Source organism: Falco peregrinus, chromosome 14 (genome assembly GCF_023634155.1).
Source record: "Falco peregrinus isolate bFalPer1 chromosome 14, bFalPer1.pri, whole genome shotgun sequence".
NCBI classification, from domain to species: Eukaryota; Metazoa; Chordata; class Aves; order Falconiformes; family Falconidae; genus Falco; species Falco peregrinus.
The window spans coordinates 5,095,690-5,113,467 of record NC_073734.1 but is presented as its reverse complement, the minus strand read 5'-3'; the positions used below and the strand labels follow the sequence as shown (position 1 = coordinate 5,113,467).

Genomic DNA, 17,778 nt, shown 5'->3' with positions numbered 1-17,778 from the left:
TTTTTTTTTTTTTTTTTTTTCTTCCCCCCCCCACCCCCGTTCCCTGCCTTGGATGGTTTTTAGGTGGAGTCGTTTGCACCAAAACCCAATAGCTGCTGCTGTTCTTGCTGCTATTTTTTTTTTTTTTTTTTTAATGATACTGTTTCCACAGCAGGGGAAGAGAGAACTGATCCTGAACATACTCCCAGAGAATGAATAATCACAAGAAACTGGCTTAAGCAGCTCCTTGGATCTGGTGCATGATTTTGATTGAGTTTGATTTTATTTGATTTTTTTTATTTTTATTTTTTCCCCGAGTCATCGTTCGCATTTTTTCTTTTTTTTTTCTTTTTTTTTTTTTTTTTCACCTTTTGGGAGATTTGCAAACCGAATTACATGCATGTCCAGTGGGGGAAGGTTTAATTTTGACGATGGAGGGTCGTACTGTGGAGGCTGGGAGGACGGAAAGGCTCATGGCCACGGAATCTGTACTGGCCCAAAGGGTCAAGGTGAATATTCGGGCTCCTGGAGTCACGGCTTTGAGGTGCTGGGGGTCTACACTTGGCCCAGCGGCAACACTTACCAGGGCACCTGGGCGCAGGGCAAGCGCCATGGCATTGGCATGGAGAGCAAGGGGAAGTGGGTGTACAAAGGAGAGTGGACCCATGGATTTAAGGGACGGTACGGGGTCCGAGAATGCACTGGAAATGGGGCCAAGTACGAAGGCACCTGGAGCAATGGATTACAGGATGGCTACGGGACAGAGACCTACTCGGATGGAGGTAGGTGCTGCATTGATACCTTCCTGGCCGGGGCGGGTGGTGGGGTGGGGGGTACCAGCCTCCGAACCAGGACCCTGGTTTTAGGCTGGAGTCTGTGAGTTTGCAACCTGCTAGCTTGGAGCGAGGGATGCTGGTACCCCACAGGAGATAAGGAACCAGCCCAGCATGGCATCAGCCCAGCTCTTTGCCACAGGTAGCCCCATATGTTAGCAGGTCTCTGGGCACCGTGTCCTCTCCCCACCCCCCACCTCTCCTTGACCAGGCTTTTTGGGGAGGGGAGTTGGCTGTGCTGGTGGGGGGATGCCCAGCTGTCGCCCAGGGGGCTCGGAGTGCGCGGTGGGCCAGGCTGTTGGGAGATGACCCAAGTTGCACATGGGATTCACAGTTTGGACTGCACCACTGGAACCTGTAGGATTTGCATCAAAGCAACGTGGGGCAGAGGGGAGGTGAGGGTGTGGGGGGGATGCAGGGCAGGTGGGTGCAGCTCCTGTGCTGCAAATGCTTCCAGCAAGGGGCTGGGGTCTTTGCATGCCCTGCAGCCCCTCCAACCGCAGCCCCACACTTAATAACACTAGGCAAAAGACTTTAATTCAGGCAAGAGTCTTACATTCGTAGTTTACGGCTTAATGCTTAGCATAGGGGCTCAGAGGGATCACCAAAGCTATTCTCTGCCGTCAACACGGCTTAACGAGATGTTGAGGGGAAACTAGGATTAAATAAAAAACAAGAAAACCCAGTTGGAGCGATCACAAAAATTGCTGGGCTAACAAGCTTTAAGGCCGAACTAGGAGAAACAGCTGGTGCTCTGCTGTAAGTGGCTGTATCATCCTCTCTTCTCTTTTGTGGCTACTTCCAGCTGAATTGCCACCATAATACGCGGCAGGCCTACCTGCTGGCGGCCGGGGGCATTCGGCAGCGCTGCCCCCCTGTTTTGCTGGCAAACGTGTCTAGCTAAAGCAGGCTCTTGTTCTTTTTTAAGGCATTATCGTTTTCCAGGACTGCTACGTTAAGGGAATTGCAGCGTTGATGAGCTCCATCGCAGCCTTCCTGAAAGGTGCTGCAAGACCTTTCTCTAGAAAACCCAGTTTGCTGCTTTGTGGTTATACAGGGAGGCAAGATTAAACGTTACCTGCAGCTGCTCTTTTATGCTCTCAAAGGGAGAGGTGGAACGATCTCTTGATTATTTGTTTTAATGATAATTTTGTACCACTGGCTTTCTCCTAAAGGGAAATATAGCTGCAACCTTTTGTTTTGGCTGCCTGGAATAATGCTGGGGTCTGAGCTGGAATCTGCCGGGTGTGTGTTTGCAAGCCATCGATAAATCCCAGCAGTCCTTCAGCTGAAAATAAAGCTTGGTCAGAGAATAATTGCTGTCCCCCACCTTCCAAGCAGTCAGGAGGGGATGTGGTGGTGGGGGGGGGGGGGGGGGGGGGTTGCCGGCTCCCAACACCAGCGCTGTCTCCCTGTTCCCCTCCTGGCCCCCAGCCCCTGCCGGGGAGGTTTGCAGGAAGGCAGGCAGAAGTCTTGACAAACTACAGGTCTGGGAGGGCTGGGTGTTGCAGGGCTGGCCCTGGCCCTGGGCACCCACGTGCCCCCACCCCGGCACGCTCCCTGTCACCTGCAGCACAGTGGCTCTTTGGGAAACCCGGGGGGCATCTCCAGGCTGGGGTGGCTTACCAGCCTGTTTCACCATTTCTAAGAAACTACCAGAAGCAAAGAGAGTTTTCTTCCATCTTGTCAGGCCAGCCTGGTTTCTCGGTGTTCGGGGACAGAAAAGCTGTATTGCGTGTTTATCGTTTGAGGAGGAGGTTACGAGGGTCGGGGGGAGGAAAGGGCAGGGTCTGTAGCAAAATGCTCCCCCCACCCCGGGACTCTGCAAACTGTCCTAGGAGGAGGGGACAGCCGTGAAGGGGGATGCAGAGCGGTGGTACCCGTGGCTAAGCCCACCCCGCTGCTGGGGGCAGGGATGCCCTGTGCACACCCCAACCAGGCTCCTCCACACCAGCTTTGCCCGTGTCGCTTGGGCAGTCACACAGAGGGGCTGAACCCTGCTGGAATTGCACTTCCACCAACTGGGCTGCAAGTACCCCGAGGCCACAGCCCTTTGCCAGTTGCCTGTCTTCGTTTTGGGTGGAAAACACCAAAGTTGGGCATCTCCGGCCTTTTGGATACCGAACCTTGGTGAACTTTTGGGTACAAGAAGCCGGTGTGTATTGGAGCTCTGCTGGAAGGGTGGCTGCGTAGCTATGGCACAGGGGAGGCAACTGCTGGGAAGGATGTTTCTCATTAATCTATTCAAGTTATTACCTTCATCAAACTGAAGTATCCTAGAATCCTCGCCCCAGCATCTGTCACTTGCCACCCACAGATAAATATTCATCCCTTGCATTATTTTTTTTTAGCACATCAACCAGGGCTAGGGGATAGGTCCCTAAATGTGCAGCGAGGCTCAGGAAGCGCCCCAGAATTCATGGGTTTCGCTCCAATTTTACCATTTCCTTGCACAATTGTGGGTGAGGGCAAAGCTCGACATTCCACCAACTGTTGCCAGCGCTATCTTGGGGAGCAAGGTTTTGCGTGACTGATGCGCATGTGTTGATGCATCGGGCTTGGATGTAGGGTATGGCATGTGGTGGCCCGAGCCGCATGGCCACCCCCCTGCCGTCCTGGCTCCGCTCGCCGCCCTGGGTACCGTCCCCCCCCACACCGGGTGCTCACGCCTGCCACGCGCACACGCATGCATGCTTCCCCCACATGCAGCTTGCAGATCTCACACCTCCCACGCGGACACACTCATCGCCATGCACACACGCCTCTCCTTCCCCACGCCGAGACGCCGCTGCGCCCCTCCGCGCGCATACCCACACGCACGTGGTCCTGCCCCCAGCCCAGCGCTCTCTGACCCAAACACGCGCCGGATGAACGCAAACCGTGTTCCCCTGGCCATGCGGTTACATGTCCATCAATGCAAACCTGTCACACAAAGCCAAAATAAGCAAATACAGCCTGGCTGTTCCCCTAGAAGCCCACGCCTTGCCAAATCTCCCTGGCACTGTTGCACGCCTGACCCACGGTCCTGCACCTGCGGCACACGCCTGCACCATCCTGCCTTTCCCCTGCACGCATGCACTCACTCAGACCCCTGCAAACCATTCTGCTGCTGACATGTCCTTATCTTGCTGCCAAAAATCCCTGCCACCTCCTGCCCTGATCCAGAAGCACCCTGATATTACATAAACCAGGCTTCTGAGGATTGCTTCAGTCGGATGCTGGAGTTGCACCGCTCTTTTGCTGGGCTTGATTCAGCCCAGCTCCAGGATGGGAGCAGGATTGCTCCCTTGCTTCAGGTGAAAGGGGCTGCATCCATCTGGATCAGCACCGATATGAGCTGGAGCCGCTGCCCTCGCCCTTGCTGGAGCTTGGTGGAATCTCTTGGGAGCAGTGGGTTGGAGACCTCCCGCTGGAGACCCTCTCCTGAGCAGGTCTAGAGATCAAGAGACATCTCAGCTGGTTCCTGCCTTTCTGTAACTCCTCGGACACTTTGGAAATACTCAGTGATTGTGCCCTGGGGACAGGTTGGGTTGGAACTGCAGGCTTGCCGTGGCAGTCCTAGGGCTGTGGCTTGGGTTCAGCTGCCGGAACCGTGGCTGTGGAGGTGGACGAGATGGGGTGAATTAAGGAAGCCCCAAATCTGCTTTTGCCCTTTCCATCCCTGCCAATGCTTTTTCTCCTCCCTCCTCCTGTCCCCAGCTGGGCATTTGGGATCTGAGGCAGGACAGGGGCTCGGGCAGAGGACCAGCCCCTCTCCCAGGTCCCCACTGCCCAGCCAGCCCTTGGGGAACAGCTCGCAGTGATTCCTGGTGCTGGACGTGTCCGCAGTGTGTCGGGGCTGTGCCGGGTCCCTCCTGCTGCCAGCCCCTTGCCCCATCCCGGCTGCCCACGTGCTCCTTGTGGAGTTTCTTGGGAAGGCTACCCCAAAACGGATGGGCAGTCACATCGGGGTGTTCATCTTGTGTAATCCTCCGTGCCCACTCACCTAAATGAATCATCCCTTTGATAGGTGAGTGAAATATAATTAGTGTTTTCATTGTTAGCACCGTGTGAGTAGGCAAGTGGGTTTTCTTGGCCTGGGCTGGGAAATTTTCATGCTTTGCAAGCAATGGGTAGAGCAAAGTGGTGCGGTGGGAGCTGCTGGTGTGGGCTCTCTTGCAGGCTGTCCTGCCCAGGCAGGAGCCGCGGTGGCTCCATGCCCCACTTTTCCCACCTCTGCAGTGGCACCGGTGACACCTCCAGCCGCTCTCTTAGCAGGTGCACTGGGAGCTACCGACCAAATGGCTTCAAAAGGCTTGAGGAGGTGGAAACCATGAAATACTTTGCAAAAGCAGGCCCCTGGCAAGCTTAAAGAGCTGCTCTGGGGGGATGGACCAGGGATGCCGTGGGGGCACCTTGCCTGTCTGGGAAGGGGCCGCAGCCCCCTCCCCTGCGCTGAGAAGCGGTTTTGGATGAGCCACCACCGGCCAGCACTGCCAAGGGCAGCGGCATCACCCAAGGGCTGCCTCGCGCCTCTCTCCATACCGGGGTTTTTCACAGGTTCCTCTACAGCTGCAGGGAACCAACTAGCAAGGGCAAATTTCCACGCGATCTATTCATAGCGCGGATGTCAGAATTACCTTAAAAGTATCAGCTCTCGTCTTATTTTGCTGCCAGGAAGGAATTGTTGATGCACTTTAAACAGTGGGTGGAAACAAGCAAATACAAGTGCGCCCTGATCCCCGATCCTCCCAGTTCCTGCAGAATCCAGGCACAGCTGTAGCTGGTCCTAACAACCCCCTCTAAGAACCTGGGAATGTGAAAAAAAGCTACAAGCTTGCTTTGTAACGTGTCTGACTACCTAGGTTTGGTACAGAAGGTGCTTGCAGTGCAACAGTGGTTATAGGAGAGCAGCAACTGAAACGTCGGGACCCACCGAACCTAGAAAAATGAATCAAAATACTAAATGAAGATTCTGACCAGTCTCATTAAAAATAAATGATATGAACTCATGGTAATTACTGATCTCACTGGAACATGCTGCTTAGTTTCAGGTACAGCTCAGGACAGAGGAAGAAGGATTTTGACGCGGGGAAAAGTACCTGAGATAGAAACTGCCAGGCAGGCTTAGACCCTCACTCTATCTTCTTATTTCATCCAGCGCTTGATGCTCTGGCGGGCGGTGTAGGACCCCAACTTTGGGGCAACCTGACCCCCTTACACACCTCTCCCTGACCCATAAGCGAGGGCCACTTAAGTCCTGAAGTACAATTTTCATATTCTTTCAGTGGGGATGCTGGGGTGGGTTTCTCATGGCTTTTAATGCAAATCTCAGGCTATTTGCATGTGATTTGATATCCCATGGGGCTCCTCGTGGTTGGGTGACATCTGCTCCTGTAGCTGAACATTTTTTTTCCTTGAAGCTCCAGCTTGTGGAATCATGTGATTTTTGCAAGATTTTCAGCTTCATTTTTGAAGCAAGGTTTCCACTCAGACTATTGCAGAAAAGTCATTCTTACAGGCTTGGAAAGCAGCAGACAAGAGCTAAAAATGCTTTCTGCTCAAAAATGCCTGGATTTTTAAATGAACCTGATTAATTTTGAATGCTCTGAGTCAGGTAACGCTGATGTAATGAATGATCTGTATTAATGTAGGCATGACTTGAAGATACAGAAGCCAGGCAGGATGGGGTTGGAGATGGTCTTACAGGAGGCAACACTGTGGTTTAGCATCTCTCTTGTGAGATTTGGCAGTTTTTGCTTCTTTGGGGTCTGGCTTTTGCATTGACTGAAATCCTGACCAAGAAAGGATTTATTTACTTATTTTCCCCCCAGTAGTTTGCAATAGTTACAGGAGAGTCTTGATGACAGTTTGCCCCTGCAATAAGCTCTTTAACTTGTAGTTAAAGTATTGGCTAACAAAAAAAGGGGGGCTTCGAGAAGAAACCCACTTGAATGGCAAGTGTTTACATTTTGGGGTTTGATGTTGGCTTTTCAAAGAGAGGTTCTGGCCTTCGAATAAAAAATCCTTAAAAATTGTGATCGATGCATGAGCATTCCCTTAAAACAGCCACTCCTTTCCCAAAATTATTCCCTGAAGAGGTTCCACTTACTCTTAGCATACAGCAGAGCATCATGAATTTTCATGAATGAGTGAACAGCCAGAGCAAGGTCCCCAAGTTCGCAGATATTCGCACCGAGATGATCGCTGTAAAGAAACGATTCCCTGCTCAGGGCATCACTTTGGGCCTGCAAGGTGTTTCCCTGGACTGAGTAAGGGATTGATCATTTATTTCACAGGAAATAAATAAACCCTGCTCTGGCCTTGTCCCGTCCTGTGGGATCCCTGCTCCTGGTGCAGCCTCCTATCTCCTGTCCACGGGGAGCTCAGCCCCATCCCACGCGGCTCAGCACCTCCCACACCTGGCCAGGGCTGCAGCCCCCCAAAACCTGGCGCCGACACACAGCGCAGTTTGTGAGCGCTGGAGAATTAGCCCTCACTCCCGTGAGCTCTGCTGAGAAATGGGGTGAGATCACAGAGTTTGCGAGGAGGATTAGAGTGCTGGAGGATTAACGGACTAAGCATTAGCCCGATTTCACTCTGCTTTGTGAGAGGAGCACATTAGCCGTAATAAAGGTGCTGAGTGATATGTTAATGTGTTTCATGCTCCTTATTCTAAAGCCTCATCCCGGTTTTGGCCCCAGTCGGTGGCCGAATCTGCCGGGATTCAGCTGCCCTGGGCAAGACCATGGGCCCCATTTCACCAAGGGATGATGCTCCCGTCTTCCCCTGGCTCCTGCAGACCCGGCGCTTCCCACTCCCAGGAAGACTAGAAATTTCTTTCTTGAGTTCTTTCCTTTTGAAAAACTGTATTTTCCCTGACTCCAAGACATGATACCTTAATAAAAATTGTGACTGGTCCGAGGTGTGTTATAAGACCCATCAGAATTAACGACGCCGAGATCTGATTGTCATTAAAATGGTTTGAAGCTTTCCTCCGAATGCCGGCTGGAAAAGGCAATTACTAGTGAAAGCAAACAGGCTTGGGGAAGCAGGAGATACAGAAGCAATGAGAAAGAAGAGGGGGAGGATGCTTAGGATGGAGTTGCGTTTCCCTGCACATGGTGGAGAGCAAATCGAGATTTTCCCCATCGAAGCAAATAGCCAAAACACCTGGGAAGCCGTTGTCCAGTGACCCCGAGCCCAGTCGTGGGTTTGGGGGGACGCTCCTCTCGCAGGTGTTACCTGAGCTGAGTTTCCATGTGTGATTTTTCCTGGAGAGGTTTCTCCTTTGGTATCATAAGGGCAAGTATTCATCCCTGGCCAGTCCCTGTGGAAAATGGCTTAATTCCTGCAGCTGGAATCTTCAGAGGTGGGACATCACCTTCAGGGCTTTGCCATGTTCCCTGCCCCATGGCAGGAGGAGGCACACGCCTCGGTTTGTTGGAGGAGTTTGTCCTCCATCTCGCTCTGTTCCTCAGTTTTCCATCTGTAAGTGCAAATATCAGCTGTCCTTGCGATACCGTGACGCACGTTACTGTTTGCCAACAAGGGAGGCAGCTTCATTCTGCTGATCTCCTGATTGCAAGGTATCTTTGGGGCAAGCATCGTGGCAATGAGAATATAAAGGACTCCCTGTGTTTCGGACAGGGCTCATACCCCTTAGGTGAGCATTCTTGCCACGTGTGAACCTGCCTTTCAGGTGGTTTTCCCTGTGGAGAAGGGTGAAACAATCCCTGTTATTTCAGCCAGAGTTACTTTACGTTGTTATTTGCATCCACCGTGGAGGAGGCAGGTTCCCTGGCTGTGGCACGAGGCTGTATAAACCCGTCTCCTCTCCCCAGCCCCCGGCTGTTGCTCCTGCAGAGGTGCCCAGCGAGGCGCTGGCTCTGCCGTGGCCAGCCTGGCACCCATCTCTACCTGTTTGCCAAGTGATCTCCTATGATGCATCATCCAAACCCAACAGCTCCACCGGGTTGTTTCCTTAGGTGGAGGCTCCCTGCCATTTAGCTTTTAAAAGTGCGAGCTAACCATGCAGACGGGAGCTGCAGGCTGGTAATGCTTTATTATTTGTTGAGCCCCAGCAACACACTTGGTGCTGCCCAGCATGCAGGCAGTAGCAGAGCAGCCCATGACAGCTCCAGTCCTCTCTTTTCTCTGCTCTTCTCTTCTCCCTTCTCCTTTCCCTCTTCCCCTTCTCTCCTCCATGGATACCTCGACCTCACTGTGCCCATCATGTCCGTATCCATCCACCCTCGCATTAAGCGATATGACTAACATCCATCACGTGTTCGTGCCTGCAGATTATATTTGCATACTCAAAAATCCATACTTTATTTCTTCCCCTGTGTAAGCAGTTACCAGAGCATATTTTTGGCAAATTAGCAGCCACAGCAGAAGCATCTGACTGTGTTTTTAGCAGGGCTTGGTGATGGTCAGGGACATGGAGAGCCTTGGCAGGGCTGGGGAGGAGGCGATTTGCCGCTGATGCCGTATCCGTGCAGCACTGCACATGTGCGCCATCACCGATTCCCACCTTTCGTGGGGGGCAATGCAAGCGGTGAGTCCTAGCCCTCCATCTCATGCCTGTGTGGGATTTAGGTGAGCATCTGGGGGACAACTGCTGCTTTCTGACTAGCAGCTGAGGGCAGGGCAGGGAATGCAAGTCACCCAGCGCAGTGAAGTCTTGGCAGGAAACACGCACCCACGTGCATGCTCAGGAGGACCCACACATGCAGGTAGCGTGTTTGGGGGGCACGTCTTTACCAGCAAGGCCCCCTGAGACATCAGAGCTGGGGTGGCTGACAAGGACGTCCCCATCATCACACCATCAGGACCGAGGCTGAATTAGCATCCTCCAGTCCTCTTTTCTCTCGTACATCTTTTTGGGATAGATGTTTCTGAGATGCTCAACATGGTTTGTGCATGAATCCTCCCTGGGCCACTCTGATATGCAATAGCTGGAAAGTGAGATCTGTAAAACTTGCTCCTGTCATAATTCAAGAGACTGGCCTAATTATTGCCATCAGACGTCTTTAATTAATATGCTGCAGAGTTCGGTGATAAGAGGGGGGGTGAGCACACCAGGCAGGATCCTGCGCGAGATAAACTAGCAATTTGCAAGACCTAATTACTTCGGGTTGCTTTGGAAAAGTGGACAGGCACTTCAGACAAATCAGACCTTGTTCCCAAATTTCACTGAGTGGCAAAAGCGAGCTGGGAGGTTTGGATCGCTGCTATTGCCGAGCACAGTCACCATCACCGGCAGATCTGGCTGTGCTTCAGGGATTGGGCAGAGGCCGCAGAGGAACCTGCCCTTTGGAGCCTTCTGCTCCCACCATCCCTGACAGCCAGGGTAGCTGCGCCCACGTTGCTGATTATTTTAGCTAATCTGGGAATACCTTGCATTGACCTGTGAGAGTGAGTTATTTGTGGGGGTTTTAACTCAGCGTTAGTGATGAGTAGGGAATATTTTTCTAAGCATTTGACTTTTTCCGAGGTCACGTTGTGGTAATAATATGTATGTGTCCACGGGCCTCAAAACACTTTACAACATCCTGAATAACTGCTTAAATTTCTCCGTAGAGAAACCAAAGTGGAGCAAGGCAGGGCAGGTCTGTGCAGACCTCCCCGTGCGCTTTGCCCCGTGTGCTTGCCAAGGGTTTCATCCTGCAGGATGCAGAACCAGCCGTCTCAGTTCAGGAAAAGCCTTCAGCCCCTAAAGCTGGTTCTTAATGGTGTTCCTGGACCGAGGCCAGAGGACTCAGCAGCCTGCAAAATGCCAAATCCTTGGGCATGGGGGGGAGGGAGGGAAGAGAATGCAGCTATTCCAACCCCCAAAATCCTGACTTCTGTTGCCTTCCAACACCATGGTGAAGATGGACCAGGCTTGCATCCAAGTGGATGATCCCACCTTGGGCCAAGGGAAGCCCCATGTATGTTGCTGGGCTGTGAGCAGCCCATCCTCCTCCCTTGGGGCTTCTCTCCATATCGTTTAAAATCCACCTATTGCTCCAGTGTGCCCTAAGGGAATTCCCGGTGCTGCTGATTTGTCTGAAGGCTGGACTCCCCTGGGCATCGCTGTTGTCTCCACCATCTGTCAGTGAGCAGAAGAGAACCATGGGTGCCAGGCAGCCCCACAGCTTCCCCCTCCGGCATTTCTCACCTTCATCTGCTGAGCACAAGGCTGTGAGCCACCTCTGTCTGGGCCAGAAAGGTCGTTTTCTAGATGTTTCAGGTCCCCTTTCCCTCTCCATCACTCTCTTCTGTGCAAAAAGCACTTGGTATGGAGACAAATGATGTCAATGAAGTGACTCTTCTTCTTGCCCAAGGCTTCAGCCCGGTGTGCTGCGTGTGAGAAGAACAAGCCATGAGCTGGTTGCCTCTTCCTATCCATGGTGAAGATCTCATCTGCAAGAGGGGGCAGCTCCCTTGGCAGTCCTGGGCCGACGAGCATCCACGTGAGCCCCGCCGCAGTGGCGGTACCCTGTGGGAGATGAGCTGGAGACGGGGATCAGTCTCCTCCTTCCCTGCTTCCCAGGAAAATCCCCAAAAACTGTTTGGCAGAGCCAAGGAAATGAACGGAAATCCGTCATTCTTCCTGGTGTCCGTAATGCCTCAGATCCTCCCGGAGCACTTTGCAAATAGGAGCTAATTAGTCTTCCCAATACCCAGCTGAATTGCCAGAGTGCTGCTGCATTATCCCTGTTTCCAGCAGGGAGCACGGAGGTGCAGAGGTTGCACCCAGCCATCTCCCTGCTGGTTTTGCACGGCGTCCCACTTGCCTCCCCGTTTCTGCAAGGTGCAAACCAGAGCGAACCCTGATTTTGGGGATTTTGGCATTAATGGGACAACAAGAGCAGCCCTGAAGACTCTCTGCTTTCTTCCCAGAATGAATTTTAGCCTCCTGAGCCAAATGCTGAGAAAGTGCTGAATAACTGCAACACATTAGATTACTTTTTGTTACTTGTCATTTCTCAAAACATATGATCTTCTGCTGGAGAATCGGGAATGATGCATTGGAGGCCACTGACTTCCCGCTTTCTGCTTTCAGCCTGGCTGGCTCCAGCCAAGGATGAGGCTCCGCACGGTCCTCAAGGCAATGGACATTCCTGCAGGAGTTTTAAAAGCCATTTGGAAACAACCCAGCAGCCTTGCTCCAAGGGCAGTGAGCCAAAAAACCCCAAACCCCAGGCTTGAGAACACAAGTGAGAGTGACCAACAACTGCATTACCCATTTTCTTCTCTCCATGTTTCCATTCCATCCCAAATTTCCCTCTCTTTCCCATGAGCCCGTTCCCTTTCTCACACTCCATCTGCTGTTTCCAAAAGAGGAATATTCTTGCCCATCCATCTTTCAGAACGACCTCAGTTATTTTCTCCTAGCCTCAGGTTCTGCCCTTCCTCTCCTTATCTGTGCCCCGCACATGGGCACGCACATGGGCACATCCCCACCTCTTCTTGGCATCACCTTTGTCTTGGCCAAATCCTGCTGGAGCAATTACACCAACGGTCATGAAATCTTCCCCGGGGTAAAACCGCGGCGAGCGAGAGCACAACCTGTTTATTCCCTCGGGCTCCAATTTTTCTGCAAAATTCGCATACTCCGGGCAGGGTCAGGCTCTCTTTTCATCAGGATCATGGTGATGGCTGAGATTTCTTGGCTTGGCTGTCCAGTGCTCTCCTATCGAGCATCTGCTCTTGTCCACGACTTGCACCCAGCCCTACCCCCGGCCGCACAGCTCGGCTGCCCACAGCTGCCTGCACCATGCTGCCCTGGCCATGTAATTGATGCTGCATTTTCCCTGATGCAATCACCCCATTAATCTCATGCAATTAATGCTTCAGGAAGCATTTTGCAAATATTGATAGTAAAGAAAGAGCTACAATGCAGAAGTGGCTGCAGCTTTGGTTGTATTACCGTAGTAAGTCACAAATTACCCAGCTCAGGATGATTTTTCTTTTTCTTTCTGCATCCAAGACTTTCTTGGCTGCTCTTTGTCCTTTTTGCCCAGTGCAAAAGGGCCACACCGAAGTGGGATGGATATTTGTGGCATCTTGGAGGCATGCATAAGACACCTGCACGGCTGGGGGAAGAAGGTTGGCACATTTTCCTCCCCAGCAATTCTCCTTCATCACGGTGGCTTTGCCCCTTTTGCCCAGGACCCCGGCTTGGGCGATGCAACCAGCCTGTGGGCAGGGCTGCAGCAGCGCTGGCCTCTTCCCTGCTGCCCATCCCCACGGCGGCACATTCCCCTCTGTCACACATGGTTAAAAGAAGCATCTGCTCTTCTGCCCTGAGCCCGGGAGGTGCTCAGCTCTCTACCCTGAAGGCCTGGAGGCCCTCCGTTCAGCACATCAGCCTGGAGACCTTTCACATCAGACTCATCCTGTCACACCCAGCCCCACCCTAAGGTCCCCACTGCCGGCGCTTCCCGTTGCACGCTCCCGTTTCAGCTCCCACCTCTGACACAGCTATAGCTGGTCCGTCCTGACACATAGAGTGCAAAATGATGAAATCCTGTTTCCTCTGCAGGGAGAAAGAGTCTCCTGGCTCCTTGTGAGATTAAGCTTTGTGCATATATCTGCAAATGTTAGGGGGCAGGGGTTAAGCAGAGCAGTGCAAGGGGAGGAGGTGACAGTGCTTAGCAATGCAGATCAGATGGCTCTGAGACCTTCCAGTATTCATGGCCAAATCCTGGGATATTTAGGTGTTTAAAACATAATGAAGTCGGATGAAGGAAGGAGTGCTGTTTAGGTGAGGAAGGACGGATTAACTCAGCTCGCTGGAAGGAAGCTCTTTGACCTGCTGGTGGCCATGAAGGTGGCCATATATCTTGGTGACCACTGGGGAGGTGACCATGCCCTCCTAGGCAATCCGCAGAGGTAATCCATGCTGCTGCATCCATGCATCCAGCAGGGAAGCAATCAGGAGAGCAGCAACACCCATGAGAGCAGATTTGGGGTCTGGGTTTTGCTCTCTTGGGAGTTGCTGCATGATGCTGGGAGGGGAGCAGCAGGACAGACTGGCTGGCTGGGATGGCTCCCCTAGTCCTTGCATCCTCTGCTTAGAAAAATCAGCCTTGCTGAGGAGATGCAGAGATTGTTCCTGGCAGCCGTGCAATTCTAGGAGTAGGTTTTAAGGCCATGCAAGGATGAGAGCTTCCCGGGCACCTCTTCCTTGCTGGCGACACGCACAGGCGCTCGCTGCAGCTGTAACCTGCTGTGACCAATTTGCCGCCTCTGCTCCAGCTGAGATGTGCTGTCATGCCTGCTCCAAGAGCGCTTTGTTCTGCTCTTTGCCATTGCCTCTGGTTTTCAGCAAAGGGCTGTGCTTGCTTCACAGTGCTTTGGTTTAATCTGGGTTTTTTTTCTTTTTTTTTCAGCTGCAGATTTGCTAGGAGACTGGGAGGTCAAGGCACCCGCCTGGGGCCAGAGACCGAGTCAAGGGATGAGCCAAGGGAAAGGGAGTGCAGGGCTCGGGCAGGGCAGGCTCCGACGGATCTCATATGGGACCTTTTCTCTCTGTCCCCTTGGCATCTTTCCCTGAAAGCCACTGAAACCATCTCTAGGGGAAACAGGAGGCTAAGCACGGTGCGAGGGCATCCCGGGACGTGCTGGGGCTTCCTTTTGCAGGGGTGCTTGGGGTGTTGGGGGAAATCTCTCTCAGGCATCTGCTGTCCGGCATGCCCAGTATGTTGTCCTGATGAGATGATCTGGGAAGGAGCCAGCAAGGGGAGCGAGATGTTGCCAGGTCTGCCGGTGATCGACGGACAGCTTGGTGGGCTCTCCTCTGCCACGGGTGTCGTTCCAGGGTGCCGCTGGGCATGGGGAGCTGTGGGTGCACGGCATCGGTTGTTGCCTGTTCTTGTGGACACCAAAGTGGACTGCAGCAGGGCAAGGCAAGCTCACTGCTCAAACCCAACCACAGGACACGTCTGGTGTCTCCGCTGAGCTGTTTGCCAGCTGTCTTGCCAGTTGTTCCCCATTCTTCTCCCTGCCGGCACTGCCACCACCTCCTTGCCCTGCCCCAGCGGTACCTGCCGTAATCCCGGTGCTCTGCCTCCCTCCCCAGTGCTAATCCTATAAACCCTTGGTAAATCCTGCCCACCTGGCCCTGCCTCTCCATGTCCCTTCTCCAAGGCAGTCTTCCCGGGGTCCCCCAGCTTGGGGCTGGCATTTTTTTTCCGGTGCACAAGGCTGTCACCCAGATAAGGTAGCACCTCGGGGGGCTTGCTTGCATCGGAGCACTGGGAAGGATGCCCGAGCCCCGGCGGATTTGTGCAAAGTGCTGTTGGCTGTTAGATAAGACAGCTGATGCACCCCAAAATATGCCCGGGGGCTGGTTTCATCCTTTTGGGAAGCAGCTCGCACGCTCAGTGTGAGCCGCTCCAGCCTGCATCTGCCTCCAGAGCTCCCCTGGGTATCCCCAGGGACTGGGCAGTGGAAACCCTGAAGGGAGTGCGGGGGGTGGCATCGGGATGAGGGATGAAACGGAGCAAAAGGATGTGTAGCTGTCGGGTTGGGATCGCTCCTTGGAGTGAGAGCGGCATTCACCTGGGCTGGGGATGGGCATGGCCAGCTCAGCCTGTTCTTAATAATCCTTTCTGCTGGGCTGTTGGGAAATGTTGGGAGGGAAAACTCTGCAGCAAGGTGGATAGGTCTCAGGGAGCAACATTTTTGCAGCCAAAAGAGCTGGCTTAGGTGGACCCAACGGGTTGCTCTTGTCTACAAATCGCGGCCTGATTGCTGAGGGCGAGGAGGATCCTGTGCAGAGAGGGGATGGAAAGCTTTTATCACACTGAGCTGGTGGTAATCATCTGGGTCGTTTTCATCGGGGCCATTTCGGTCTGATTCGCACAGGGTTCACCATTTCAGCAGGTCTATTTTAAGACTCCCTTCGTGCACGGGAGCGGGGCTGGCACCAAGGGAGGCCCCGACGCTGCGAGGTGCTGCCTGTGCCTGTCCTGGTGCAGGGCTCTGCTCTGGTCATCACTGGCAGGGGAGGGGAGGCAGCAGGGCAGCCCGGGGCTGGGACCAGCCGCAGCATCCCAGCAGCATCCCAGCAGCACCAGTGCCAGGCAAGGAGCCGTCCTCGGGCTCATCAGTCTGCCCCGCAAGGCTTAGATGGGCGGTGAATCACTGCATCTTCAGCTAGTTCAGAAAAGATTAAGCCAACCTAAGGATAAAAACAAGCCCCGCAGTTTAAACAGCTGGGATAAAAAAAAACCCAAACGTGCCAGTCACCGAGCTCCAGGAGAGGGAGGGATTATAAACCCGGGCAGACTACACCGCACATTTTGGTGCACAGGGCAGGCGTTATGCTCCGGCTGCGCTTCCTGGGCTGGGTGGGTTTCTCGTGTCTCCATTCCCAGTGCTGTGGTGAGGTCCCATGTGCATTTCATCCCACTGTTGTGGGCTCCACTAAGTGCCCACGCAAATGTAGGTGTTCAAACAGGAGCACGTTCCGAGGAGAATAACCAAATGGATCTCTCCCCGTGTGGCCTTTATTTCTATAGAGCCACTCCCTTCTGCTACGCGACGGATAAAAGACACTATGTATATAAATAAATGCATTTTAATATACCGACCGCTTTGATCACTGCCAGCAGCATGGACGGGATCAGAGTCTGTTCCTGAATAACGATTCCCCTTCCCCGTCTCCCCGCTCCCTTCCCTTTCAAATCAGGGGCTGATCTAATGGGCAGCTCCTCGAAGCATCGCCCCGTGCTCGGTGATGCCTTGGCTGGTTCCTGGTGTTTCCACGCTGCAGCTGGAGTGCATGCCTGCAGTCCAACCAAGATGTTATGTTTTCCTCCCACAGCGTGACATTATGGTCCTTGTCACAGAGGTGGGACAGGGATCCAGAGCGGCTCTTTGCTGCTCCTGCTAATGAAGAGCTCGCAGAGAAGCTTGATGCCGTTAGCAGCCCACAGGATGCCGTGCCATGAAACCCCTCTTTGCTTTTGTCTCCTCTTCCTAGGGACATACCAGGGCCAGTGGGTCGGAGGGATGCGCCAGGGTTACGGCGTCCGGCAGAGCGTTCCCTACGGCATGGCTGCGGTTATCAGGTCACCCCTGAGGACGTCCATCAACTCCCTGCGCAGCGAGCACACCAACGGCACGGCGCTGCACCCCGACTCCTCGCCGGCAGTAGCCGGCAGCCCCTGCCGTCTCCCGGGGCGGCTTCGTCCTCATGGCCCACAGTGATGCTGAGATCCTCAAGAGCAAGAAGAAGGGCATCTTCCGGCGGTCACTGCTGAGTGGGCTCAAGCTCCGTAAGTCCGAGTCCAAGAGCTCTTTGGCCAGCCAGCGGAGCAAGCAGAGCTCTTTCCGGAGCGAGGCCGGGATGAGCACGGTCAGTTCCACCGCCAGCGACATCAACTCCACCATCAGCCTGGGCGAGGGCGAAGCCGAGCTCTCCGTCATTGAAGATGACATCGATGCCACCACCACCGAGATCTACGTCGGCGAGTGGAAGAACGACAAGCGGTCGGGCTTCGGGGTGAGCCAGCGCTCGGACGGGCTGAAGTACGAGGGAGAATGGGCCAACAACAAGCGCCACGGCTACGGCTGCATGACCTTCCCCGACGGCACCAAGGAGGAGGGCAAGTACAAGCAGAACATCCTGGTCAGCGGCAAGAGGAAGAACCTCATCCCGCTGCGGGCCAGCAAGATCCGCGAGAAGGTGGATCGGGCCGTGGAGGCGGCGGAGCGGGCGGCCACCATCGCCAAGCAGAAAGCGGAGATCGCGGCATCCAGGTAAGGTGGTCCCTGTCCTGGTGCGGCACCTCGGCTGGGGTCCTGCCCCGACAGCTGCGGTTTGATGGGAGAGGTAGGATAAGACTTTTTGCAGTAGCAGGTGCGTGGGGGGGGGTTATTTTATGGAAGGTGCTGGAGGCAGGCAGGTGCCACGGTGGGCATCTGCTGGTGCAGGCCGCAGTCAGTGCTATCTGGACTCCAAAGCGGGAGCGGGCAGCATCCCACA

General features: G+C 53.8%; 1 protein-coding gene across 1 annotated transcript in view; it reads left to right on the top strand.

The window, feature by feature from the left end:
• The first annotated feature begins 337 nt into the window (after window positions 1–337).
• Window positions 338–17,778, top strand: part of JPH3 (junctophilin 3) — a 56,502-nt gene continuing 39,061 nt past the window's right edge. The window contains 3 exon segments of the mRNA XM_005235468.4: window positions 338–761; window positions 16,774–16,955; window positions 16,957–17,552. Of these exon segments, the coding sequence (XP_005235525.1) occupies window positions 380–761; window positions 16,774–16,955; window positions 16,957–17,552 (1,160 nt within the window). The 5' untranslated portion in view covers window positions 338–379.